Source organism: Oryx dammah, unplaced genomic scaffold (genome assembly GCF_014754425.2).
Source record: "Oryx dammah isolate SB20612 unplaced genomic scaffold, SCBI_Odam_1.1 HiC_scaffold_11, whole genome shotgun sequence".
Lineage (NCBI taxonomy): Eukaryota > Metazoa > Chordata > Mammalia > Artiodactyla > Bovidae > Oryx > Oryx dammah.
In genome coordinates, this window is record NW_024070195.1 from 38,760,571 (window position 1) to 38,788,291 (window position 27,721).

Below are 27,721 nucleotides of genomic sequence, written 5' to 3' on the forward strand. Positions count from 1 at the left end.
ACAGCTTTCCCCTCTCTCTGACTCCAGCTGGTTTCATGGGGGAGTGGGCAGGGGCCTTGTGAACATCTTAATAGCAACAGTCACCCTTTGCAGCTGTTACTGGCCAGGTAACAACGTTCCTTGTTTTAGTTTCTCCATCAGCAAGACCTGTCCAGCCTGCTCAACTAAACCATATTACTTTTCCCCATAGATTTTTCAGTTACCCATTGTAACTGACAAATTATCCTCAGTAGATAATCTTTCCTTTTTATAACCTGCTTGGGTATTTTAGAGTTCAACAACATTACAATGCATTGATTTTTAAAAATACTACATTTATAGCATCAGCAGAGTACAGGATTCAGTTCAGTTCAGTTCAGTCACCCAGTCGTGTCCGACTCTTTGCGACCCCATGAATCGCAGCACGCCAGGCCTCCCTGTCCATCACCAACTCCCGGAGTTTACTCAAACTCATGTCCATCGAGTCGGTGATGCCATCTAGCCATCTCATCCTCTGTCGTCCCCTTCTCCTCCTGCCCCCAATCCCTCCCAGCATCAGGGTCTTTTCCAGTGAGTCAACTCTTCACATGAGGTGGCCAAAGTATTGGAGTTTCAGCTTCGGCATCATTTCTTCCAATGAACACCCAGGACTGGTCTCCTTTAAGATGGACTGGTTGGATCTCCTTGCAGTCCAAGGGACTCTCAAGAGTCTTCTCCACCACCACAGTTCAAAAGCATCAATTCAGTAATGTCGAAGTAATTTTATAAGGCATAATATGAAAAATTTGTTTCATGTAACTACAGAATAAGTAAATTTATTCCCTGTTCTTTAGTCTCCCTATTGATGACTTATATTTGAAGAAGCCAGGTGGGAAGGAACAGGCTAGACATCTTCAAATAATGTTGCACCCTCATATATTGGTCTCCAAAGCTGATGATTTGCCCGAGGGTTAACGTGATTTGACCCCAGGTCTTCTGCCAGGAACACTGAAAAGTAGGCATCCTTTATAGAAAAACACTTCAGGGTAGGGTGAGGACATGGGTAAAGTAGAATGAGGTATTAATTCAATTTTTCTGGCTTTTTGTTGAAAACATAGACAAAAAGTCAAATATTCCCATGCAAATCATCTTATCCCCTGTAAAGCTCACAACTATTTTCCCTGCCCTGACTTATAACGCAAGCCACTAGGGGAAGATGTAGAATCTGCTGAATTTAGTACTCCACTGGTACTAACAAAACAATAATAATAGTGGGGGGGGAAAATCTCTATTAACAGAGGTCAAATTCCTAATGAAAGTAATCTTGGCAATGAGAGGCTGTCATCCTGTGGGCTCTCTGCTCCAGGTTTAATGTACGGGGAAAATGTCTGAACGTTTATATTTTGCTATTAAAAAAAAAAAAAAAACAGCTTGAATGCATAACTAAGTAGATGCTGAAATTAAATAGCTGATTTTTTTTAAACTATTTTTATTTCTAATTTAGCACCAACTTAATTCAGTTCCTCTCTCTACCTATCACTTAGTTTCTTCCACCCAAGATTTAGTCTTTTGACTCATTACTCCTGGGGTAAATCCTTAAACTTATAAATAAACACATCTGTGCCTCATTTCAACTCCTTCCAGTGTGAGACTAAATGAACCTAAAGTTAGAACCTGACACGATGATAAAGGGTGCCCAGAGAGAGCCACGCCCAGGCCACTCCCACCGCCGACTGAGCACACTCAGCGTTCATCACTCAGGGTTGGATCAGTGCTGACGCAGCTGCTACCAACCGTGCGGGAGGCTGGGGAAAGCCGCCTTAAGAGAATGGCTTATGAAGGAAAGAGAAAATGAGCTGCTGGAAAGTCAGAGGCAAGAAACTCTACATAGAATCTTTATGAAGATTATCTTTAGTTCATATTTGAAATACGAGAGAAACAAATATCTAGCATTTTAACCCCCCCTTCAACCAACTTTGCTCAATACTTTTCGTTTAAAGAATTATTATCAAGAAGATGTTCACACTATGAACAATCATACTAAAAAAAATTATATATTTTATCAATGTTAACTTTCAAATTTTGAAAGTTGTACTGTGGCTATATAAGACACTATCTTGATTTTAAGAATTACACACTGAAGTTTTAGTACAACAAAGGTAACTACTGATATGGTTATGGATGTAGATGTAAAACACACACACACACACACACACACACACAGACAGACAGACAGACACGAAGAGTAGAGAAGAGAACAGAGAACAAAGTCACTGTGGTAAAATGTTAATATTTGGGTGATCTGAGGCAGGGAGGTTCCTATTTACAAGAACTGTCTTCTTATAAATTTTCTGTAAGTCTGAATCTATGTTTATAAAAAAACAAAAGCAATGAGTAGCCATACCTGGAGATGACTGGCTGTACTGTCTACTGAACCCCTTCTCAGAAGTGCTGATATTGCTCAGGTCTGATGGGAAAGTGCACGACCCAATAGTTGTAGCAGGTGATCAACAGTAAGGTCAAAGCTCACCCTTCTCCAGGTTTGTACTTACTTATTTCTAAGTACACTCTAACGATTAGTCACAGACTAATACGTGTCATTCTTTTAGTCTATAGTTCCTCCAATCCCAATAAGGACCCAGTTTTAATTGCCATCAATTACTGCCACGGCTGTTCCAGGAAGGATGATGACCCAAGACCTTAAGATGTGATTTTAATCTTTCAGAAATGGATTTACCAACAGGATGCCAAAGAGAAAAAGTAAATCTGAACCCTGGTGTTACAGGAACTATCAGTTAATGCCAAGCTGGAAAAGAGATTCTGCTGTAGCTAACACCTCCCGTTCAGACTGGTACTACACAAACCCCCTCCCCCAGCTCAATTTTCTTTTAAAAGTCACCCTCCATATTTGAGCACATAATTCAAGCTATGACATAATATCATCTTTGGAGAAGAGTTGTTCAACTTTCTCTAGAAACAAAGAAACAATGCCCAACATATATTTTTCCCCCAGGTAAATTTTGGCCTATTTTCAAGATAAAAATCTTAAAGATTGTCTCATATATTCTTCCTTTATCCCTTGGTGAAGTAACAGAAAAATCAACAATGTGAGTAAAGGGCTCTGTTTCCTTGCTTATATATGTATACATTTTTTATAAGTTTTGAAAGGGTAGTTAGATGTGGGAAATGCATAGCTTGTAACTAATTCCCCTGTCCACTGAGCTAATAGAGATGTGGTTTATTTAAAATTCTGAGTTGTGGTTCTGCTATCTGGGAATGGCTTTCTGAAACTCTGTGGGTGGATGCTGGTAATGAAACAGAGAATTCAGAACGGTGGGGAGCATAAGGCCAAACAAGCTTTTATAGCAGAGTGTGTGTATGTGCTAAAAATAATTATACACATGTAGTGGGAGGCTGGTTAACTCAGCCCACAGAGGCACTTGGCTAGTCAGATAACTAATCACAATATGAAGTCCCCCATGACAAGAATGCTTCCAAGGTTAAACTGCCTGATTTTTAATCATAAAGAAGTAAATTTATTGGCTCAAGTTCTCTCATGTTGGTTGGGATGCAACAGCTAGTCTTTTTATCAAGATTTTATAACCATGAGAAAAGTATCAACCCTCTGTGGCTCCTAAACTGTGATTTGCCTCAGAAAGAAGTTCTCAATTTTAAAAGTTCAGAAAAGAGCTCAGAAAAGAAGAGTATTTATTGTTTCTTGTGGAAAGCAAACTTGTCAAATTTCTGTAAGAATTACTTTACACTAATACATATAGTAAAATTTTACTTTTAAAACAAAGCCTAGAAACAAAACAGAACAAAAAAGTCAGATTTCCTCGTTCTGATACCCAATTTTCTTAAGAAAGGGTTTTCTCAGCGCCCTGTCATTCACAGCCCTCAACCTATTGAAACAAGGCTGCTAACTGCCCCTGACTCCGCTGACCTTCACTTGTCCCTTTCCAGGTCTGCACTCTCCAGTCTGACTGGCCTCGGATTGTCACTTCCAGTTTCTGAGTCCACCTCTTTGTTCAACAGATGTTGTGAGTTATGTGAGTTCCTTCTACACTGCCTCAAACTCCTCTTTACCCTTTCATCCGACCATCAGGTACCTCTGTCCACATCTCTTTTACCTATCGAGCATTTACCAGGCACTACATACTTCAGATTATTTCATTTCCCTCATAACAACTCCATGGCTGGGTCTGTTATTTTACAGGAGAGAAAACAAAGGCTCACAGAGAGGCCCAATCATTCTTCCAGTTCTATGGTTGGTAATGGGGGGGCACTGGAATGTGAACCCAGGAAGCCTGCCCACTTTCTCAACCTCCAACACCTGTACCTCCATTCTCTTCAGGATTAGGGGCTTTACCTTGGGTACAATCCTATCCCCTTGATTTCCAAAGAACCACAATGTTCTCCTGAGGCTACCCTTTCCTTCCTTTCTTCCACCAATAGTTAAATCAGAAAGCATAATCCTTAGCTTGTCCCAGGTAATTTTAGTTTAAGAGGATTAAACACATTTTCCTCTGATCTCTCCCCCCAGATCCAACTGAAATAAAAACACAAAGAATGAACCCACTGTCATAAATAGAACTCTGTGTGTTTTAACATAATCAGCAAGAGATTTTAAACAGACTTCTAGACATCTATGAGGTGGGAGTAGCTTAAGGCTGAAACCTCGTCCCTGCAGAGGTGGTAGCCACTTTGTGCCAAGGAAGTCTTAAGAGAAGCAAAATGAGAAGTAGGGTAGAAAGCGGGGGGTGCACTGAAAGTGTACTTGTAACACAACTGTACTGACTCTAGGAGCAGGCCAGATCACCCGGCAACAATCTGGACAGCTCTAATCTAGAGAACTGAACAGCCTGTCCAGGCAAAGCTGTTTTCCATGGTTCCTCACAATCCAGTCCTCCTCCTCTATGAGTCTCTCAGTTTCCTCACAAAAAATCCTCCCTATTAACACCTCATCCCCACTTCATTCCACAGAGCCCCAGTAAAAATGCCCATTCAAGAAACAGGCATGGTAGAAACCCTTCCCACTCACCTAGGCCTTGTATCTTAGAAGCTGACAAAACACTAGGCTTTGTCAGGCAAATGAGGAGAGCTTGAAGCATGAAGTAAAAGACTAAGATAGAAAAGTTGGCATCAAGGCGATCACAGAACTCACAAGCAGAAGAGCACAGGTCTAACCACTAACTATACAGGTTATACTATGGTGTCCCAAAAGAGAAGAGAACGTTGGGCTGGGGAATATCAGACAGCTCCAGGAAGGACGATGTCCGTCTTTAGATCTTAGGGCCTAGTAAGTATCCAGCATCTTGAACGGGGGAAGGAAAAGGATGACCACTAGATACTTACTACAAATTCTAGAACACCAAGGATGAAAAGATGATCCTAAAGAGTTCCAGAGGTGGAAAAACCTTACATATACTACTTAGTATCAATGACATCTGACTTCTCAGCAATAACATGAAATGTTAAAAGTCAAGGGAGCAATAATTCTCATCCAAGAATTCTATACCTAGTCAAACTTCCCATCAAGATGAAGGCAAAAAGAGACATTTTCAGATATGCAAGAATTCCAACACTCTCTTAGGAACTTACTTGGGGGGCTGTATTCCAAAATAAAGGGAAGAAAAGAGAGAAGAGTAAAGGGAAACCGAGGCTTAAAGAACAGCTAGTCTAGTTGAGGTAGAAAGATAGTGGGCTCCAGGAGGGAGGTCTCGGGTGAAAGGTGTAAATACAGGTTGGAAAAAGAGAAACGAAAGTATAAGAACCAAGAAGAAAAATTATATCTAAAAAATTACAATCCAAATATAAAGCAAACTAAAATGTAGCATGACTTTTGAGCATGGAATACAACCAACACCACCACTACCACCTGATCTGGATTTGATGTGAGATCAGTCCAGGCACTGTGACATCAGACTCACAGAAAACACGAATCTATTCCTAGCACATAACTTGGCCTCCTGGCAGGGAACAACATCTGCAGAGTCGCAATAATGGAAATGTCACTTACTGGCTTTCAGTTTTTAGAAACATGCTGTGGACATAACATGGAAGACCTGCTGTGGTTACAGGCTGAAAGTAAACAGTTAACAGCTGTGACAGTATAAGAAGTACATGTGTAGCTGACAGGAGGCATGATAAGGAAGTACCTCTAATCAGAGGTACTAATCTCCTCATTAAGAGATGATGCTAAAAACTAATGGATCAAGAAAGAAAAGGATGAAAACAAACGATACAAGTTCCAAATGCTGGGAGGAAGAATAGGTGAGCTAAACCTTTGTGTTTCATACTACCTGACACCTCAGAAAGTACAGACATAAACATTTTTTTCTTTCTTCTACAGTTAATAAAAAAGAGACTGGAAGTACTAAAATAGAAACCGTCAAGAGAGAGATGCTGCTCTGTCCCTAGATTATCTTTCTCTTATAAACTATTCTGGGTTGTGATGTGCTACCATGTGTTACTTTTGTAAAAATGAAAACATAATTAAAAAAAAAAAGAAATGAGAACCACTTAGGCTCTCTTTGCTCTTTTCTTCTGGGTGAATTATAACAGCCAGAGATAGTCTCATTTTGGTGGTGGTGGTGGTGGTTTAGTCACTAAATCATGTCCGTCTCTTTGTGACCCCACGGACTGTAGCCTGCCAGGCTCCTCTGTCCATGAGATTTCCCAGGCAAGAATACTAGAGTGAGTTGCCATTTCCTCCTCCAGAGGATCTTCTTGAACCAAGTATTGAACCCTTGTCTCCGATGTCTCCTGCACTGGCATCTGAATTCTTTACTGCTGAGCCACCAGGAAAGCCCACTATAAATTTAAACTATTTAAGGACAGTTTGGATTAGCTACTACTTAGAAATACTATTCTCCCCCTCAGTCCACAGTTCTCTGCTGCTCCTGATAGCTGTATTCAGAAAATGATGACCTTCAAGGATGAACTCCCTAGTTCATCTTGTCTCAGCTGTCTATATATTAAAAGAGAAAACCTATTTATCTAGATCTCTTTTCTTATCTCTAGGAGGGAACTAATGCTTCTGGGTTTCTGCCTCTAAAGAATCCCACTTGTGTTTCTTTTCTTGAAAGTGAAAGTCCTCAGTCGTGTCTGACTCTTTGCGACCCCATGAACTGCAGCCCACCAGGCTCCTCTGTCCATGGGATTCTCCAGGCAAATATACTGGCTGCTGCTGCTAAGTCGCCTCAGTCGTGTCTGACTCTGTGCGACCCCATAGACGACAGCCCCCCAGGCTCCCCTGTGCCTGGGATTCTCCAGGCAAAACACTGGAGTAGGTTGCCATTTCCTTCTACAATGCATGAAAGTGAAAAGTGAAAGTGAAGTCACTCAGCCGTGTCCGACTCTTCATGACCCCATGGACTGCAGCCCACCAGGCTCCTCCGTCCATGGGATTTTCCAGGCAAGAGTACTGGAGTGGGGTGCCATTGCCTTCTCCAGGGGATCTTCCTGACCCTGATCAAACCTGTGTCTCACACATCGCGGGCAGGTTCTTTACTGTCTGAGCTACCCCTCCTCTAATATCTTCCATTTCTTTCTCTTCCTCATATACTTTTCCTTTGTATCTTAACAAGAGCAAACTGTTTCCCTATCTTAACCACCTCTGCACCAAGAAATGCTTGATCCTGTGTCTCCCACCAACCACCATTATTTTATTGGTTCAACTATTTATTTTAATGGCTCAACTAACTCCTTAACTGAATGACTTGTCTGCTGCTTTTATTTCCGTGTTATCAAAAGTCTCTTTAATGACCTCCCCACCAGGCTCTGGTTTCCTACCGTAAGACACTAACTTCTTTTAGGGTTTCCAATGATCTGCTAGCCACAGGCAACAGCTTTTCTTGGTCCTCATACAACCTGGCCCCTCTTCTTGGGCATCTTTCGTGATGGCACATCAAGTTTTCGCCCTTCTTTAGCTTTCGTAACTGACTGGCTCCTCTTCTCTTTCTCAGCTCCCTAAGTACAACCCTCAGCCCCTCCCTGTTCTTCTGGATACATTGCCTCACCCACTTGTACACCTTTCATCACTGCCTCAAGATCAATGAGTTCCACACTAGGTCTATATTTAATAACTTTCTACAAGTACTATCTACAATAACCTATATTTTAGCTTATCAAGAACTGAAAATAGTTACAGCCAGTTTTTCTCTCCCTGCCATCAGTGACATTGTTCTTTCTTCAGTTCCCTGAGTATATAACTGCATGCTTTCTTCAGCCAACTCTAATCAACCACTACATCCTGTTTTTGTTATTTTAAAACATTTTTCGCAGCGTTATCTTTATTCCTCCATTCTGCTGGCCACTACCCACATACACAGAGCACTCTGAATGAATGGGTCTTTGGTTAAGTCAAACATTAATTTGCAAAAGAAAAAAACAACTTATCCACACAACTGAGACATTTTGCATACTGAAGGAGACTCTGTAACATTGAGATGATTACATATCAGGCTTCTTTAAAATAACTTAAAACATCAGAGAACTCCATAGAAAAACTACAATTTCTCCAACAGCAGGAAGCCTCCTGATAGGTTAGTTCTGAAGGTACTGCATGAAGAGGTGTATTCACTTAAAGGCACAAGTGACAAACAACTGAACTCCAGAATGCTCATAAAGTCTTGGAGCAAATGGGTAAAAGCCTTCTCAAAGCATTCCTCTGTGCTCTGTGAAGATTTCTTCAATCTCAAAGGTCTAATCACTGTGGTTGAGTGAAGTTGAGTGATCCAAGCTGAACAGAGTTATATCTCAATTATCCCAAGTATTAGGTGCTTATCCGCTATCAAAAGCATTGCCAGGTCGTATTTGCAGCTTTCTGTTCACTAGAAAACACAGTTCCCATTGCTAGACTTTCTCTCCACATTCCAGTAGCCCTTTAATCACTCGTGCTGACTCTAAGGCACTAAATTCTAAGTATAAAAAAACACATTTGTATTATATTTGTTCTTAATGATTAGCATAATTTATCCTTCCTGTCCTCACTTTTAAAAATAAACATTAGTTACATTTCTTGCTCGCTAAAGCTGGAATAAGTTCTATTTATGTTCCTGTACTTATTCTGTCTCTTTATGGTATAAGCTCCCAGGGGCAAGATGAATGCTTATCACTTCTTTTGCATGTTTCTACAGCATCTACTACAGGACTGTTACCGCAGTCCTTTAATAAAGTATTAGACTGGCTGACTGACTACCTGGTCTCTGCTTGTCCTATATTCCACGTAAGCAACCACTTCTGAAGGTGTGATCTATAACCACGACAGCAGGCAATACAATAAGATCATGGCTTTAATCGGCCATGATTATGAAATATTTCTGAAACTCCTCGCGATGGGGGTGCCTGAGAAGCAGACACAGGTATGAGGAATAAGTGCCAGCCTACCTGCTGGCAGCAGAGGCAATGGGACTGCCTCTTCAGATAGATGAGCAAGCAGGAAAACGGATAACACAACTTGTCTGGGAAGCAAGCAGCACGATGAGGCAGTAAAAACCCATCAGCATACATCATCCTATCAGGGCCTGGTGTCATTCCCAGCCTCTATTAGCCCTCGCTGCATCAGCGCAAGTCCCAGACACTTTATCCTGTTTATAATTGCTGATGAGCAGTAATAAGGGCTCCATGCCTCAGCTCTGTCCGTTCCACTTCGGCACCCACCTATTAGGTAATAACTTTTATTTACAGCCTTGCTTGATGCGCTGTTCTATTAGTACAGCCAGGAACTGAGGAGGGCAAAAAAAAAAAGTCTCCTTAATGGGCAGCATCAGTGCTAGGCTCAGATGATTTATAGTGCAGCTTTGCAGTGGTTCTTGCCCACTCCTGGGAAGACGCTTCAGGAAAGCCGCATTCCCAACACACTGTCCTCTAGCAGGCACACATGTGCTATGGAGCAGAATCTACTCGCCCGAAAGTCCAGTTTCAGAGGAGGAGAGGGGTGTTAAATTCCCTTGGTATCCTTTATAAATAGTGTTGGCTCAGGCATTTTGCCCCAGTGGAGCAATAGAACAGCTAATTAATGGAAGTTTAGGGCTTTTCTCCTTGGTAAGAGTGCAAGCTGTGATAAAATAAATGACCATAACGACAAAAAAGGAAAAAAAAAAAAAAACAGCTATAACTGTGTTCGTGGATCCAAGCAACCTGAATTCACACAAATCATGTGGACCACAAGCTCACACCAAAGCCTAGGGGACACACACATACACACACACACGATAGCAACAAACCTCATCACATTTCCTTTTTCTCTTTATACTGGAGTGCATTTTTATCCTTCAAGTGCAAAAATTCCTCTTGACAAGATTGGCACCCTGGCTTGATATTCACTTATATCAGCCTTTTCTCAGAGGGGGAGCCACTGCTTCTTGCAAATAAAACCTAAACAAGACCTCTGAAACAAGCCTCTGATTTCAAGTTCAGCAAACTTAAACACACTTGTCTAGCTGGTCTGTAACACAAACACAGCAACTGGTAGCAATGGAACCTAACTCTCATTCAGGGCACAAGTGAAAACCAGTAAGCTTCCCTTAAACTTTTCTGAACTCTGTACATTGTGTGAGGTGCTTTTAAACTCACCTGAGTTTATGTACATACTGAGTATCCAAACATCTCATTATAATGAGCCTTGCTACCTGAATTCTGTTCTTTAATATGTGCAACAAATCAAGCAGATTAAATTTTACCCCCAACTCCCCCAAAAAATCCCCAGAAGAAAAAGCATTTAGCAGATATTTCCCTTTCCAGTTATCCACTGTCAGTAAACAGTCACGTGGACGCCATAATAACCTGTGGCTTTTTTCCTATGATAAAACATAGCAAGATGGTACCTTTCAGATTAGAGAAATTTTTGCAATCTTGCCAAATATTTGCTATTCATTTTGTCCCCTACCCCAGGAATCAAATGAACTCCCTCAGGACTCAAGATGATGCATGCACAAGGTAAAACATTTTTTTAATACTTCTTCCCTTGCCATGACAGATTTACTGTTTTGATCTTTCTTCAATGGTTACATTTAATGCTAATAAAAAATGAAAGGTTTATATCTTCCCTAATATTCTCCTGATGGGAACTTGCATATTACATAAGTAGGTCAAATTTCTAATTTTCCATCTCAAATGCTGATACTGCAGACCTGAGGGGAAAAGCTATACCTGAAGGACCAGAAAAAGAAAGAAAGAATGCAAAAAGAACTGAATTACACAGTTGAACTCACACTCAAAAGCCACCTTCCCTCCTTTAAAGCTTCGAGAAGTCCTTCCAAGGAGAGTTACCTACAGTGTGTGGCACTGACTGATACAGTTTGTAGTCACTGGCTCAACTCTGGGGTTAAATGAGCTGGCTGAACTGTTTCCACGAATATTGACTCTACTAGGAGATAAAGCACACAACCATAGGTATTTCTAAGATTGATAGGGCTGCCTCTGATTTAACACTACCACCCTTTAGCTTCTGGATCAATCTGAAAGATCTCATATAAACCTCTTGGTAATATAAGGACAATGAAACTTTTCCCTTTAACTAGCATCTGAACACTGAAGTGGAAAGTGCTTAGCACATCAATCTTAACACCCAGGTGAAAAGGAGTTTCTACTCTTGTCTTTGTAAGAACAAAAAATAATATCACGAGCAGGATGCCTGAGAGAAGTGAGTCAAGAAAAGGTTTTTGTGTAAAAAAGGAAACAATGAACAATACTATGCTATCTAGTCACTGTTCATCACACTGAAGAAAGTGACCCAAAAGCATAAACGTGCTTGAAAAGAAAGGAGAAGAGAGAAGAGAAGAGATGAGATCAGGCGAGGGACAGACTGTTAAGATGAATTAGCATGCCTCTTACAGAGTGGAAAGATGATACTTTCTGGAAACACTTCCCTTGATGTTTAACGGACAGTTTCTAGTTCCATCTGCTTTCATCTCAGGCAATAATACAGCTCCCTTATGGTCCCACAAATGGTTATTTTACTTGCTATTCTACTAATTATAATCACATTTTTAATATACATACAGCATTTTAAAATTAAACCATCATTTTTTAAGTCTATCAAAAGAATATTATTTACTCAATACACTGCTGGAAGAAGAGAAAAATGAATACAGACACAGTGGAGCAAAAGTCTGTTGACAGTACCACCTAGTCTGTAAACTTGTCTATTAACTTTTTTCTAATTTTAACCTCAGAAATAAAAGGAAATGAAATGAAAATGAAAAAAGTCACATAAGAGTGGTAAACTAGGGAAGGAGCCATTTCCCCTTTTTTTATGTGCTACAAAGTCAACCCTGACAAACTCAATCTAGGGCCTAGAGGTAGAGCTGGTTAGTGCCCCACCTGGAAGGAGCAGAAGTTCTTGGGTAGGTCACAGTTATGGATCCTGCTGAGGAGAGACTAAATTCTCTCAGGAAATTTAAGACAAGGCATGGTTCCAGCTGCCTATTACGGCTTACACTTTACGGTTAATCAACAGCGAGCACCGACAAATAAAATATAAAATAACATTTCTTTTGCTATAACTCTGCAAATTAAGTCTTAAGTAAAAAAAAAAAAAAAAAGTTACACAACATGTCTTTAAACAAGAGATTGTAAGAAAAGGCAACAAACCTCCCTCCTTCTCAACAAGTATGCATGCTCAGTGGCTCAGCTGTGTCTGACTCTCTGTGACCCCATGGACTGTAGCCTGCCAGGCTCTCCTGTCCATGGAATTTTCCCAGCAAGAATACTGGAGTGGGTCTCCATTTCCTCTTTCAGAGGATCTTCCCAACCCAGCGATAAAACCCATGTCTCCTGCGCTGGCAGGTGGATTCTCTACTACTGAGCCACCTGGGAAGCCCTCCATCCACACAAGACACTTTAAACATAAAAATATGACCTCATGAAGATACTCACCTAAATATCCAAATACAGTCCCCACAAAGTTGATTCAAGGAGATGACGATAGCTCAGATTACAAATTTTGGTTTAACGTGTAACTTGAGAGAAAAGATGAGGACAAAAGGGACTCTTCAGGTTGTGTGTTGCTAAGAAAAGCACACTTTCCTTCACAATATACTTGTTCTTGGCAGGAATGTTGTGAGAATTAACAAGGGAACATGTGCAAAACATTCTGAGCTCTTGAAAGAAATGTAAGCTCTCTCTAGTAATCTGAAGGTGTGACCTACTGTAACTCTCACATTCTAACCAAAAGCAACCTGGGACTTGAGAGCACTTTTCAACTTTGCTGACTGCAGACATCCCCGAGTGCTTACAAAGTCGCACACACCTTCATTAATTGTTCTCTCTTAAATACCCAAACCATCGTAGTGACACTATTCTTTTCCACTTAAAGATTACTGAGTTTAACTGTCACTCGCGGTATGTGACTAAAAGCCAACATCTAAAGAAAAGCCCTTCCCATCAAGTTCACAAACACAAACTGAACTTTCACTTGCCGCGACTGCTGGCTCTTGCAATCTGCTTCTCAGACTCACAGTTACCAGAGAACAATTTCTTAAAGGGTCCCCTAACCTCTCTCACTTGATGGCTATAAACCCACCACTCTGCACTGCCATCCACCCCTCTAAATTGGAATACCCTCTGATCAAAGAGTAGTCACCTGAGATACAGTTATCAACCACTCACGCTACATTCGGGCCTTGGCTTAATAATGAGTGTAATGCTAATCTTTAGACTTAATTTTTGAAGTACTAAAAAGAAAATGATCTGTGTACTGAAGAAGTCACAAACCTTTTTAAAGTGCACATCACCATCTAAGATAGGGGTTTCCCCAGTGACTCAGTGGTAAAGAATCCTCCTGCAATGCAGGAGACGCAAGAGATGCGGGTTTGATCCCTGGGCTGGGAAGATCCCCTGGAGAAGGCAATGGCAACCCCCTCCAGTATTTCTCCCTGGAGAATCCCATGGACAGAGGAGCCTGGCGGGCTACAGTCCATAGGGTTGCAAAGAGTCGGACACGACTGAAGTGACTGAGCACGCACACTGTCTAAGATACTTGGCTGTGTGTCTTTAATGTATTTGTATGTGGGATTCCCAAGTGGGACTAGTGGTAAAGAACCCCTCTGCCAACACAGGAGAGGTAAGAAGCCTGGGTTCCATCCCCGTGTCAGGAAGATCCCCTGGAGGAGGGCATGGCAACCCACTCCAGCATTCAGAGCCTAGAACATCCCATGGACAGAGGAGGCTGATGGGTCCATAGGGTCACCAAGAGTCAGACACGACTGAAGCGACTTAGCACACACATTTCTATGTGTACTTGTTGATTTTAAACTGTTCATATGGGCTAATATAGAATTATGAAACTAATCTGCAAAACAAAAATTTTAAAAGGCTGAGATAAAGAGCTTTTATGATTTTCTACCCACACCCCACATACTGTACCTTATTTGCCCTTCTTCAGAGACCACTGACTTAACTCTATTCTAGGGGACTTCTCCAGTAGTCCAGTAGTTAAGAATCCATGAATCCACCATACAATGCAGGAGATGCAGGTTCCATCCCTGGATAGGGAACTAAAATCCCAAATGCCACAGAGCAACTGAGCCTGCACACCTCAAAGAACTTAATATATATATATGTTTTTTATATATATATATATATATATAAAATATATACATATATTTATATATATATTGAATATATATGTATATTTATATATATATATTGAATATATACGTATATATATGTATATATGTATATATTCAATATATATATACAAAATATACGTATATATTCAAAAAATATATATATATTCAAAAAGAACTTTATAGCCAAGGATCCTTTTTCTAGCATACATCATTATTAAGGAGGCTGCTTTAGTGCAAACTTATACGGAGAGCCTGGCTAGGAGGGGATCAGTAACATCTAATTCAGAAGGTTTACTCTATGGCTCCTAAGAAATGACACCACAGTAATTATTTACTATCATCTGTGCCTGAAGCCCTGTGCTCTGGGAGCTGCAGTCACTTGTGCTGGAAGCACCAGAGCAAGTGTTAGAGGCATGGGTCCTATTCTTGAAAACTCTAGCCATTAAGAATACAGGAACATTCCAGCAATGTAACACTAACAAGTATTGTATTTATAAGAAACTGCTCAGAACCCTCACTATGGTCAACCCACTGATTCCAGGATAGACAAAAAGATGGAGACAAAGACAATTGGCCTGTGGTTCTCAAAGCGAAACATTTAATTTACTTCTTAAAATCAGAAAGCTCTGTCCTCTAGAGTCAGGGCCATTATTTCAGGCTGAGACAGCAGGCCAGCTTGAGAAGCCTGAGGGGGCACAGACCGGCTACTTGAGAAGAACTATAGCAAGATGAACTTGATGACCTTTAATGTCTTCAGTCAGAAATCTCAACTTTCCTTCCGGCTTTTTAGGAGATGACCTGCACATTGCACTAATTTCCTTCCAAGCCAGAAATTCTCAATCTTCTTCTAGTTAACAGGGATGTGTTTACCTAAAGGAAGACTTGGAAATGTGCGATTGAGAGCTCAGTGTCTCACTTAGCATTTCATGTAAGGAGATCTAAAAACATTACCTTCAGTTCCTACTGCAATACTGACAGGCAATAAGGAATGTGATCAGTGTAAAATCAATTAATGATACTAGGTATGGCAATGCATTCTGGTATTGATACTTCTAACTCCTTTCTGCCTAAAACACCTACTGATTGCTATCAACACTATCTAATGACTGGCCACTGTATACACAAAATCTTCAATGGTTAAGACTAAAATACAAGAGCAGCTACCATTACTGAAGATCTACTATGCAAGCTTTATGTGTATCATTTCTTTTCTTTCTTCAACTTATGAGACTTATCATCTCATTTTACAAATGATAAACAAATGTTGAGAGGTTACTTAAAATCGCATTTTGAGAGAGCCAGGCCAGGATTTGCAACAAGATCTGCTCTAGAATTCTGTTTTAAAAACTATGTCACTACATGTTATAAGTTCCAAATCTATGTTTCTCTTTCTCCACATTTCATTCAATGATATGTTCTATACTGTCTGGTTAAGAGTGTAATTACAATAAAATATGATAAGCAATAATATTTTTGTATTGAAAAGCAGGCTTCAGGATCTAAAGCATGTAGTCATGTCCTAACTCTATTACTGACCAGCAATATTACCCCAGGAAATATATTTAAATTTCTGAGTGCCTGTCTTTGTTAACTGTAAAAAAGGAATAACTATCATGTAGAATTGTTATGAAGATTAAATATGCATACATGTAAAGAATATTGATGGTGCCTGGTAATGCAGTTAGCATGCACTAAATGGTATTATTTTTAGATACATACAATAGTATGACAACAGAAAGGATAAAACAGATCTGCCAAGAAGATGAAGGACACGAGTCCACGACCTTCAGGAAGGGCTCCTAGTAGTTTCAGCGTCTAAGCTGAGCACGCAGTCCCTTCCCTAAATCCTCAAGAAGACCCAGCAGGCTCGAGACTCATTCCTGGATGTGAATTGAACACCTTGGTAGTGGGAACAGTAAGCCCTGGCCTGAGGGCAAGACTGGAAGGGAAAAACAAAGACCAAAGTACACTGTGTGTGTGAAACACTGGACCTGAAATCAAAGGGCTCTGCATGTTTTTCAGGCTTCTGGCTGGGGTCGGTATGAAGATGGTGCTCAAATGCCCACTGGTCAAAGCAGGACAGTCGCTCTCACCCCAGGCAGCAGTTCTATTCTGTCTCAATCAGGAACTACCCAGAGGAGGTTGGGGACTGGACAAAGGAGGGATGGAGCAGGTCAGGACTATCTCACACAGCCCTGGCACAAACTGGTCACTGGGAACAAGAGAATAAAATTAAGTTCTTCAGCATGCAATGCCTAGACTGAACGCCTCTGCCAAGCACAGACAGGCCTGCCTGAGGTTTTAACATCAAAGCCATGAGCATTTAAAGGGGCTGGGGTTTCAGGGTAAGTCTGTACACAGAGATGGTTTGTGCTATTTCCACCAGGGAGTTAAAAGGACTTTTAAAGTTACGAAAAATACTCTGACTTCGACCTTTAGAGAAACAATATGATTATTCTGACTCTTTCAAATAGAGTCCTTAAGATACTTTAAATAGCAAGCAGCATTACTTAAAAAGGCAAATACTGTTGAAAATAAATTAAGCTACAGGGTAAGGGAGCAACAGGCCTTTTGAGCACTCTTTAGAGAGCTACAAGATTCATGACTTCATGCTTAATAAAAATGTCACAGATGCACAAAGATCTCTGGGATATTCCACGTATCTGAAAAGAATTATTTCAGTACACACCATGGCTTTAACATGAATGAAAGGAAATAATTTTCTAAAACTAGTAGGATACTATACTAGTCAGTTAAGCTGATTACCTGTACGTCATTTACCCTTCAGTCACATTATTTATTTTTTTTTAGTAGGCCCACGACTTACACGAATTAGCCACAAGCTATACTAGGCATTGATTTGCATTTTCTGCATGTTTTAGATCCTAATAACATCCTTCAGACGTTAGGAAGAAGGTACATTTTGATGTCCACCTTCTTGGTTCTAGCTGCCAGCATTAACTCAGCCAATTTGACCTCCAAGAGCACCACTCTGACCTCGGCTCACACTCCACTCCCAATACTTAGCACATAATAAATACATCACTTCACAAATGATGGAAGAAATCAGAGGGTACCCTGGCAAGGACACCACATTAAAACCAGTAGCTAATGTCTGTGAATAATTCCAGTAAGAATGGATCCAGGTAAGAATGATGTACGTACCTGTACCACAGGATCTTTTGGTTGGTGTGATTAACGAGACATGAGCTGTATCTGTGCATGGCCCACCTAGAAACAGAAAGGCAGGCACAAGAGTCAGTTCATATCCTCTGCATACCCAGAGGGGCTGTCCTGGATAAAGAGAAACCTAAAATGGAAGGGATCAGGCTATAAGCATGCAGAAAGAGGAGGAGCAGGAACAGATGAAGATGGTGATGGTGGTGATGGGTTAATTTTTAGTTCAGCAATTCAGTCTAACGGTCCATATTTTTTCTATATTGTAACATCATTTTCATTTAAAATAAAAAAAAATCTCACATAACGTTAAGATATTAAAGTACAAAATTTTAACTAGAATTCTGATCTGGGTAAATTACCCATAAGTTCGGGGAGATGAATTTTCCACACAGCAATAAGCAGGAGTCTCCTTCTTAGGTTTATCTCAGTGGTCACCCCACCTTTGAGTTTACTGCAAAACTGGCCTTATTTAAAGTAGGCAGGGAACCTCCCTAAAGCAGAAACTACTTATCAGAAAAAAAATAAGAATCATTTTAATATTTAAAGACAGCACTGCTAACCAAGAAAGAATATCTAGTTTAATTATAAAAATATGACACAAAGAGGGCCTTCATGGAATGTTCATGGCCCAGGAAGCTGATGGATAGGTAGAATTCAAGAGTATGAGAGACACAGTCAGTCAGTGGGTGAAGACTTGAAATGCAATCATTTCATTCTACAGAATCAGGACCACAAACAAATTCTTAAGCTGATATTGATATATACTCCAACACCATACCTTCTGAAACAGGAAGTTACCTTACAAACTTGAAGACCAGAGGTTTTTGATATGCACTGGGTGGGGCAATAGTGATGACCATTAAGGAATGGGACACACAAGCAAATGTTACACAGATATTTTGAAAAGTCTCTCCAGGTGACCAGAATGAAGGAAAACATGATTATTTAGCATAACTGTCTATCACCTATGGGGCTTCCCTGCTGGCGCAGTGGTAAAGAATCCAACTGCCAATGCAGGAGATGTGGGTTCAATCCCTGGGTCAGGAAGATCTCCTGCAGGAGGAAATGGCAACCCACTGCAGCATTCTTGCCTGGAAAATTCTATGGACAGAGGAGCCTGGCAGGCTACAGTTCTTGTGGTCACAAAGAATCGGACATGACTTAGCGACTAAACAACAACAATATGTCATCTATGACCAGACTTCCTATCACTGAAGTTACTCATCAAAAAAGAAGGAAATGAAAGAGCTCAGAGTTTGTGCCAGCAAGATCCATGGATTTAGGATCCTAGATATCCCACCAAAGAAGTTCATCATTACTCTACTCTTTCCTATACCAAGGCCCAAAACAGCAGCAAATCTTAGTGGGTGTAAGGAGACAGAGAGAGAAAACAGTAAAAGATGGAAAAATCAAGTAAGCATGTTGTTAATGTCAAAGAGCACCGAGCAAATATCTTGATGTATCACCACAGGTTACTCTCATGCTCGAGGGCTTATAATCTTGTTAGAAAGACAAAACTTGTGCACTTGTACAAACAATAATACAAGACAGCAATAAAGAGCTAGATGCAAAATGATCAAGTGCCAAAGAATATGAAACAAGTAATAAATGCTAAATGTAATCAGGAAGAAGGATTATTCATCATTGGCCAGCATTACCTGGAAATACTTCTTGAGGAGGATTTGAAAATGAGGCAAGAATAAAAGTTACAAAGACCAAAAGAGGGCAAGAAAAACTGACAAGTTTTCTACAAATGTCACACTCAGCAGAGAAAGCTTAACATACTAAAATGCCAGAGGTCTAAATGAGCACGAGTGATACGAAAATAAGCAACATGGAGAGACAGTGATTGCAAGGAAAACTAATACAGACCCCACATCCTCAAAACCCGCTGGGCACTAGCTCTGTAGCTCCGTAAAATGTTATAGCTTCTGTTCCCAGGTGTGATTTTTTTTTTTTTTTGGCTTTTGTTTTTGTTCTTTTGTTAAATGAATAATTCTTATTTCAGGAAAAAAAGGAGTTAAGTCCTACAACTACTCTTTTTTTTTTGGTCAGCTGTTTACTTTGCACCAGCCCCGAGCACCCTGTCTCATGCATCGAACCTGGACTGGCAGTCCATTTCACATATGATATTAGACATGTTTCAATGCCATTCTCCCAAATCATCCCACTCTCGCCCTCTCCCACAGAGTCCAAAAAACTATTCTATACATCTGTGTCTCTTTTGCTATCTAGCATATAGGATTATCATTTCCATCTTTCTAAATCCCATATATATGTGTTAGTATACTGCACTGGTGTTTTCCTTTCTGGCTTAATTCACACTGTTGAATAGGCTCCAGTCTCATCCACCTCATTAGAACTGATTCAAATGTATTCATTTTAATGGCTGAGTAATACTCCATTGCGTGTATGTACCACAGCTTTCTTATCCACTCGTCCGCTGATGGACATCTAGGTTGCTTCCATGTCCTGGCTATTATAAACAGTGCTGTGTTGAACATTGGGGTACACGTGTCTCTTCCAATTCTGGTTTCCTCGGTGTGTATACCCAGCAGTGGGATTGCTGGGTGATATAGCAGTTCTATTTCCAGCTTTTTAAGGAATCTCCACACTGTTCTCCATAGTGGCTGTACTAGTTTGCATTCCCACCAACAGTGTAAGAGGGTTCCTTTTTCTCCACACCCTCTCCAGCATTTACTGTTTGTAGACTTTTGGATAGCAGTCACTCTGACTGGCATGAAATGGTACCTCATTGTGGTTTTGATTTGCATTTCTCTGATAATGAGTGATGTTGAGCATCTTTTCATGTGTTTGTTAGCTATCTGTATGTCTTCTTTGGAGAAATGTCTGTTTAGTTCTTTTGCCCATTTTTTGATTGAGTCATTTATTTTTCTGGAATTGAGCTGCAGGAGTTGCTTGTATAATTTTTAGATTAATTCTTTGTCAGTTGCTTCATTTGCTGTTATTTTCTCCCATTCTGAAGGCTGTCTTTTCACCTTGCTTATAGTTTCCTTCGTTTTGCAAAAGCTTTAAAGTTTAATTAGGTCCCATTTGTTTATTTTTGCTTTTATTTCCAGTATTCTGGGAGGTGGGTCATAGAGGATCCTGCTGTGATTTATGTCAGATTTACTTATGTTTTGCCTATGTTTTCCTCTAGGAATTTTATAGTTTCTGGTCTTACATTTAAATCTTTAATCCATTTTGAGTTTACTTTTGTGTATGGTGTTAGAAAGTGTTCTAGTTTCATACTTTTACAAGTGGTTGACCAGTTTTCCCAGCACCACTTGTTAAAGATTCTTTTCTCCATTGTATATTCTTGCCTCCTTTGTCAAAGATAAGGTGTCCATAGGTGCATGGATTTATCTCTGGGCTATTTTGTTCCACTGATCTATATTTCTGTCTTTGTGCCAGTAGCATACTGTCTTGATGACTGTAGCTTTGTAGTATAGGCTGAAGTCAGACAGGTTGATTCCTCCAGTTCCATTCTTCTTTCTCAAAATTGCTTTGGCTATTTGAGGTCTTTTGTATTTCCATACAAATTGTGAAATTATTTGTTCTAGATCTGTGAAAAATACCGTTGGTAGCTTGATAGGGATTGCATTGAATCTATAAATTGCTTTGGGTAGTATACTCATTTTCACTATATTGATTCTTCCAGTCCGAGAACATGGTATACTTTTCCATCTATTTGTGTCCTCTTTGAGTTCTTTCATCAGTGTTTTATAGTTTTCTATATATAGGTCTTTTGTTTCTTTAAGTAGATATATTCCTAAGTATTTTATTCTTTTTGTTGCAATGGTGAATGGAATTGTTTCCTTAATTTGTCTGTTTTCTCATTGATAGTGTATAGGAATGCAAGGGATTTCTTTGTGTTGATTTTATAAACTGCAACTTTACTATATTAATTGATTAGCTCTAGTAATTTTCTGGTGGAGTCTTTAGGGTTTTCTATGTAGAGGATAATGTCATCTGCAAATAGTGAGCGTTTTACTTCTTCTTTTCCAATCTGGATTCCTTTTATTTCTTTTTCTGCTCTGATTGCTGTGGCCAAAACTTCCAGAACTATGTTGAACAGTAGTGGTGAGAGTGGGCACTTTTGTCTTCTTCCTGACTTGAGGGGAAATGCTTTCAATTTTTCACCACTGAGGATAATGTTTGCTGTGGGTTTGTCATATATAGCTTTTATTATGCTGAGGTATGTTGCTTCTATTTCTGCTTTCTGGAGGGTTTTTATCATAAATGGATGTTTAATTTTGTCAAAGGCTTTCTCTGCATCTATTGAGATAATCATATGGTTTTTATCTTTCAATTTGTTAATGTGGTGTATTACATTGATTGATTTGCAGATATTGAATCATCCTTGCATCCCTGGGATAAAGCCCACTTGGTCATGATGTATGATCTTTTTAATATGTTGTTGGATTCTGTTTGCTAGAAGTTTGTTAAGGATTTTTGCATATATGTTCATCAGTGATGTTGGCCTGTAGTTTTCTTGTTTTGTGGCATCTTTGGTTTTGGTATTAGGGTGATGGTGGCCTCACAGAATGAATTTGGAAGTTTACCTTCCTCCAGAATTTTCTGGAAGAGTTTGAGTAGGATAGGTGTTAGCTCTTCTCTAAATTTTTGGTAGAATTCAACTGTGAAGCTGTCTGGTCTTGGGCTTTTGTTTGCTGGAAGATTTCTGATTACAGTTTCAATTTCTGTGCTTGTGATGGGTCTGTTAAGATTTTCTATTTCTTCCTGGTTCAGTTTTGGAAAGTTGTACTTTTCTAAGAATTTGTCCATTTTGTCCAAGTTGTCCACTTTATTGGCATATAGTTGCTGATAGTAGTCTCTTATGATCCTTGGTATTTCTGTGTTGTCTGTTGTGATTTCTCCATTTTCACTTCTAATTTTGTTGATTTGATTCTTCTCCCTTTGTTTCTTGATGAGTCTGGCTAATGGTTTGTCAACTCTATTTATCTTCTTAAACAACTAGCTTTTAGTTTTGTTGATTTTTGCTATGGTCTCTTTTGTTTCTTTTGCATTTATTTCTGCCCTAATTTTAAAGATTTCTTTCCTTCTACTAACCCTAGGGTTCTTCATTTCTTCCTTTTCTAGTTGCTTCAGGTGTAGAGTTAGGTTATTTATTTCACTTTTTTCTTGTTTCTTGAGCTAAGCCTATACTGCTATGAACCTTCCCCTTAGCACTGCTTTTACAGTGTCCCATAGGTTTTGGGTTGTCTACAACTAATCTTTACTTAGTAACCCCAGATAAGTGATCCTTAGGGTTTTCTTGACAAAAACATGGGGATAATAAAACTGCTTATAAACCACGAAGTTAATGAGATCATCTATACAAAAAAGACTTCACAAACTATAAAGCTTTATGTTATATATCTTCACTGTCTCTGCCATGAGGTTTTTTTGAACCCAAGGGTCAAGACTCACTTTGTTATTTACTCTTGGGTCATGACTCTATTCGGAGAAGGCAATGGCACCCCACTCCAGTACTCTTGCCTGGAAAATCCCATGGACGGAGGAGCCTGGTAGGTTGCAGTCCATGGGGTTGCTGAGAGTTGGACATGACTCAGTGACTTCACTTTCACTTTTCACTTTCAGGCATTAGAGAAGGAAATAGCAACCCACTCCAGTGTTCTTGCCTGGAGAATCCCAGGGACGGCGGAGCCTAGTGGGCTGCCGTCTATGGGGTCGCACAGAGTCGGACACGACTGAAGCGACTTAGCAGCAGCAGCAGCATGACTATATTGGAGAAGGGAAAAGTAACCCACTCCAGTATTCTTGCCTGGAGAATCCCATGGACAGAGAAGCCTGGTGGGCTACAGTCCATGGGGCCGCAAAGAGTCAGACACAACTGAAGTGACTTAGCAGCATGACTCTATGGACAAAGGGCACTTAATAGTGTTCAGTAAGTGACCAATGCAAGTGACTTGATTGAATCAGGAGAGAAGTATACATTTTTTAAAAACTTTTTATTGAGGTTTAACATAAAGAGAATGAAATACTAGAATGAAGCGTTCAGATCTTAAGTATATACCTTAAAGGTTTTAAATACATATACACTTGTGTAACAACCACCAAATAAAAATACAGAACCATTTCTGGAATCCAGAAAGTTCAAGGGTACATTTTAAAAATAGAGATTCCCAGGTCTTGATTCTGGAAAGTTCAATGCAATAGGCTGGGGTGGGCATAGGAAGACACTAGTGTACATTTTTAAACCAGCTGAGCACAGTGTACATATTAACAGCCCAGCTAGTTCCAATCTCTGATAACACTAACTGGCAGATCGATGTATGGCCAAGATCATTGAGTTCATACAATACTATGAGCCATACAAAACACAATGGTCAACCACAGCTTAACTAGCAGAATATTTGTTTAAAAGGACATAAAATAATTCATTTACTAAAATTGTTAAAAACAGAGAGAAACTAGTTTAATCAAAATCCCTGAAGAAATTTGGCTGGGACTCATGAATTAACTCTCCCATGTTTATAAATGCAATCTTTACCTCATCTGTAGGTTGAAAGTTTATCCTTTTGAAAATTCCTAACGAATGAGTTTCTGTAGGTTTTGGCAAATACGCAAATAACTTTAAGGCTACCTAGCATATCTCAACATGTATCATCATGAAAGTGTTCTCCAGAGAGCTTGTTAAACTAACAACCCAATCCAATGTATTCACTACATTACAGTAAAGGACAAATAGAACCATAGTCGAGTCAAAACAAATTGACAGCAAGAGTAACTGGCAGTGATAATATATCCCAGCTTTGATAATTGGACAATATTATAAACACAGAGCTTGGAATTAAGTTTGGTCTGGCAGACTATAACCTATGAAAGTCTTTAAAATCCAGAACAGATGCATATGAACAATGCACATATATTCTACACTAATTGTGCTGTCATATAAAATTCCTATACTTTCAAATAAAAGGAGTAACCACAGGAGGTTACAATATCCACTCTTACACAATTAATTGCAAGTCAACTGTGTTACACTGAATTCAGGAAATTAAGGGACACTCAAAGCAACCCTTTCCAGGTTTTGGTCCACAATGATAAAAATACAGCATTAGTCTCATATGGGTATGGCAAACCAAGTAATTTTGAGAGTTGATGGTAAGGGTCAAACTCAGGGCATCTGCTCCATAAGGGAATGGAGCTGGCTAATGTCTGTGGGGGGGCTGGCATATGGTCTCATAAATCATTATAAATTCTGCTATTTTTGGCCTCTTCCTTCCAAGGAGCAGGATGGGCAGAGCTAATACTTGAAGAGCAAAATGAAGAAACCTTTTCAGGCCTGAGTTCTACAGGTAACTGTAGAGATGCTGTGTGTGTTGGGATCAAGAGTGGAAGGTTGGGAAAATAAATGCATTTCTAAGCACAGGACAATTCACCACATTACCCTCTATCCTATATTAATAGCAAGTGAGTTTGGAACAATGAGTTTGGGGTTGTTAAATATTAAAAATAAAATCACAGTTAAGGTTCCTTGCTTAATATGACACTCACTGGGAATTCTGAACCAGACAATATCAAGATTAACTCAGCTGACCTTTTTAGCCAATCACCATGAGTGTCTTCTGCTTTCTTTTGCTAAAGCAAAATTAAATATGTGAACTTTTTCAAGTTTCTTCATTATCTGAAGATACTTAATATTATCATTTTTCACTTGATATCATATTCAGAACTTTTTCCTAAGTTTCCACAATTCAGAGTCTGGAATTTGCATGTAAATAATGTCTGTGGTAGCTTGTGGCTCGTGACTTAAGTCTGAATACTCTATCTTGTCTTCTAGGGATGTTTCTATTCTTGTATCAAAGGTGTCATACATAATGCAGCACCACGGGTCGCATTTCCAATTCCACATGAGAGCTATGAAATGAAATTCTTCAACTGTATTCCCAACAACCAGAAATCTTTTAGCCTATGCAACAGGGCAGTGGATTTTCTTCAGGAGACTGTACCGATTTCAGCGGTATGAAATGAAAGACGGGTCAAATCTGCATATTAACTTCATTTGTAGCCTGCAAAACCAGAAGGACAGAATAAAGGTATCCTGTCAACTACCAACTTTCACATTTCAAGTTAAAGTGGCAGGAATCTTAGATTTTCTTTTCCAGCCTCCTGTAGAGTTACTGAGCATGTCAAAAAACACTGAGCTTCCGATGTAGTAGTCAATCCAACTGACTGAATGGAAACTATGACTCAGGAGAAAGCCCAGAACACAAGCTGCACTTATGTTGGCCCATCATCTTAGGCACTCACAAATCTAAGGCCGAATAAATACAGAAAAACAGCACTCTCCTTAACCTTGAATAGAGATCAACAATTTTCAAGATAGGTCTTATTAAAACAGCTGTGATGAGTGGTTATTTTTGGCTCTTGATTTCACTAGCCCTCACTAGCTGCAGTTATACCCCATGCTAAACCACATCAATTAGGAATAATGGTCTGTCAAGGAGTCAGTCAGCTAAAAATTGCCAGAAGCTCGATAATCAAATATTCTACTATCAGCTCTTTCATGGTAACTGCAAAACATTAAAACACAAAAATAGCCATTCTTTTTGTAGATTTATAACACTTCAATATTCCTGCTTAATTAACATGACATTTACATAACAGTATCTAATTAATTTCTAACTAAAGGCACTGTGGGCTAATTAGAAATGCGTCATCCTTTTTTAACCAGCTTGTCAATTCCACTCTGTCATAATCTGGACATTGTTTACCTCTGCAACATCTCACTTTCCCAGGCTTGCTGTTCAAAAGGTGATTTTGGACAATAGAATTCAAGAGCTATAATTCTCTCCCCACTCTAGAGATCCATATATTATGGAGTGTTTTTTTGATGAGCCACTTAAAAAAAATCTATGCAATGGAGATAGTGAAATAAACTCAACACTGTCTTCTGATGTGGCCATGTTAAGAAAGCAGAACTCTTTTAAAAAATATCCAGAGAATGTATATTCCTTCAGCAATAAAACATTTCTTCTATAAAAGCCTTCAAAATATACATGAAGACTTAAAAGAGTAAATGGTAAAACATGAATATTAGGGATAGATCAAGATGCACAAGAAAATAAGCCATCTCTTCAGAAAAGAAAACCCTATCCCACTTTACTCTAAACCAGCAATTCTCGAACTGTTTTAATCAGGAAGGACACACCTAATCTGTCTACATAATTGAGTTTGAAAAGTACCATTGATTAAAAACAAGGATACATAAAGATATAACAAGTGGGAATCTAAGTTTACAGAAAATCCTCAGCCCAGATAATAGCCCTCCCACTTAACCAAATGAAATTTCCAAATTAAAACATTTACAAAACTTGTTATAGAATCTAAGTGTTAATCTCTCAGAAGTTCTAACCCTAACTCACTGCGAGATCTCTCATACCATTTGGATCTGAATTAAGACATTCATGAGCAGGGGATTTCCAAAGTGGCTAAGAAGCTGCTATTTATTGGTAGCTCCCTTTTCTGTTCATAAAAGGCCTCTCAACAAAATTTCATTATCATTCCACCCCTACTCTCCTAAATAATTGTAGCTGGGCAGCTCTGCAAATATTTTGTGTATAACGTGTTTATGCAAGTGTGCCTATTTGCACAACAGAAATAAAATCTAAAATTCCCCCACCTCACCTTCCCCAGGGAATACCACGGCAAGCAAAATGAAATCAAGAATACTTTGCATTTGCACAGCACTCAGAGACACTCGTATATGAGCATGCATGGGCATCCCTACGGGGCCCGTGGGGTATGTTCTGGAAGAAATGCTCTCTTGACCCCAGCAATGAATTTATTTTTCACTATTGAATGCAAATGATTCAGGCCAAAATCAATTATCACACATACATAGCTATTCAGAAGGGAAACTGAACCATTAATAAACAGTTGACTTTCACCATATTTACAGGCTTTAATCTAACATGGTAGTTGTCAAACATTTGCATCTTAGGACCTTTTTACACTTAAAACATGAAAGACCTTTT

At 39.5% G+C, this 27,721-nt stretch overlaps 1 protein-coding gene across 1 annotated transcript in view; it reads right to left on the reverse strand.

Annotated features, from left to right (window-relative positions):
* Nucleotides 1-27,721, reverse strand: part of ZFAND3 (zinc finger AN1-type containing 3) — a 327,628-nt gene that overhangs the window by 35,234 nt on the left and 264,673 nt on the right. Inside the window, exon 4 of the mRNA XM_040249777.1 lies at nucleotides 17,700-17,765. Within this exon, the coding sequence (XP_040105711.1) occupies nucleotides 17,700-17,765 (66 nt within the window). The remainder of the gene's footprint in view (nucleotides 1-17,699; nucleotides 17,766-27,721) is intronic.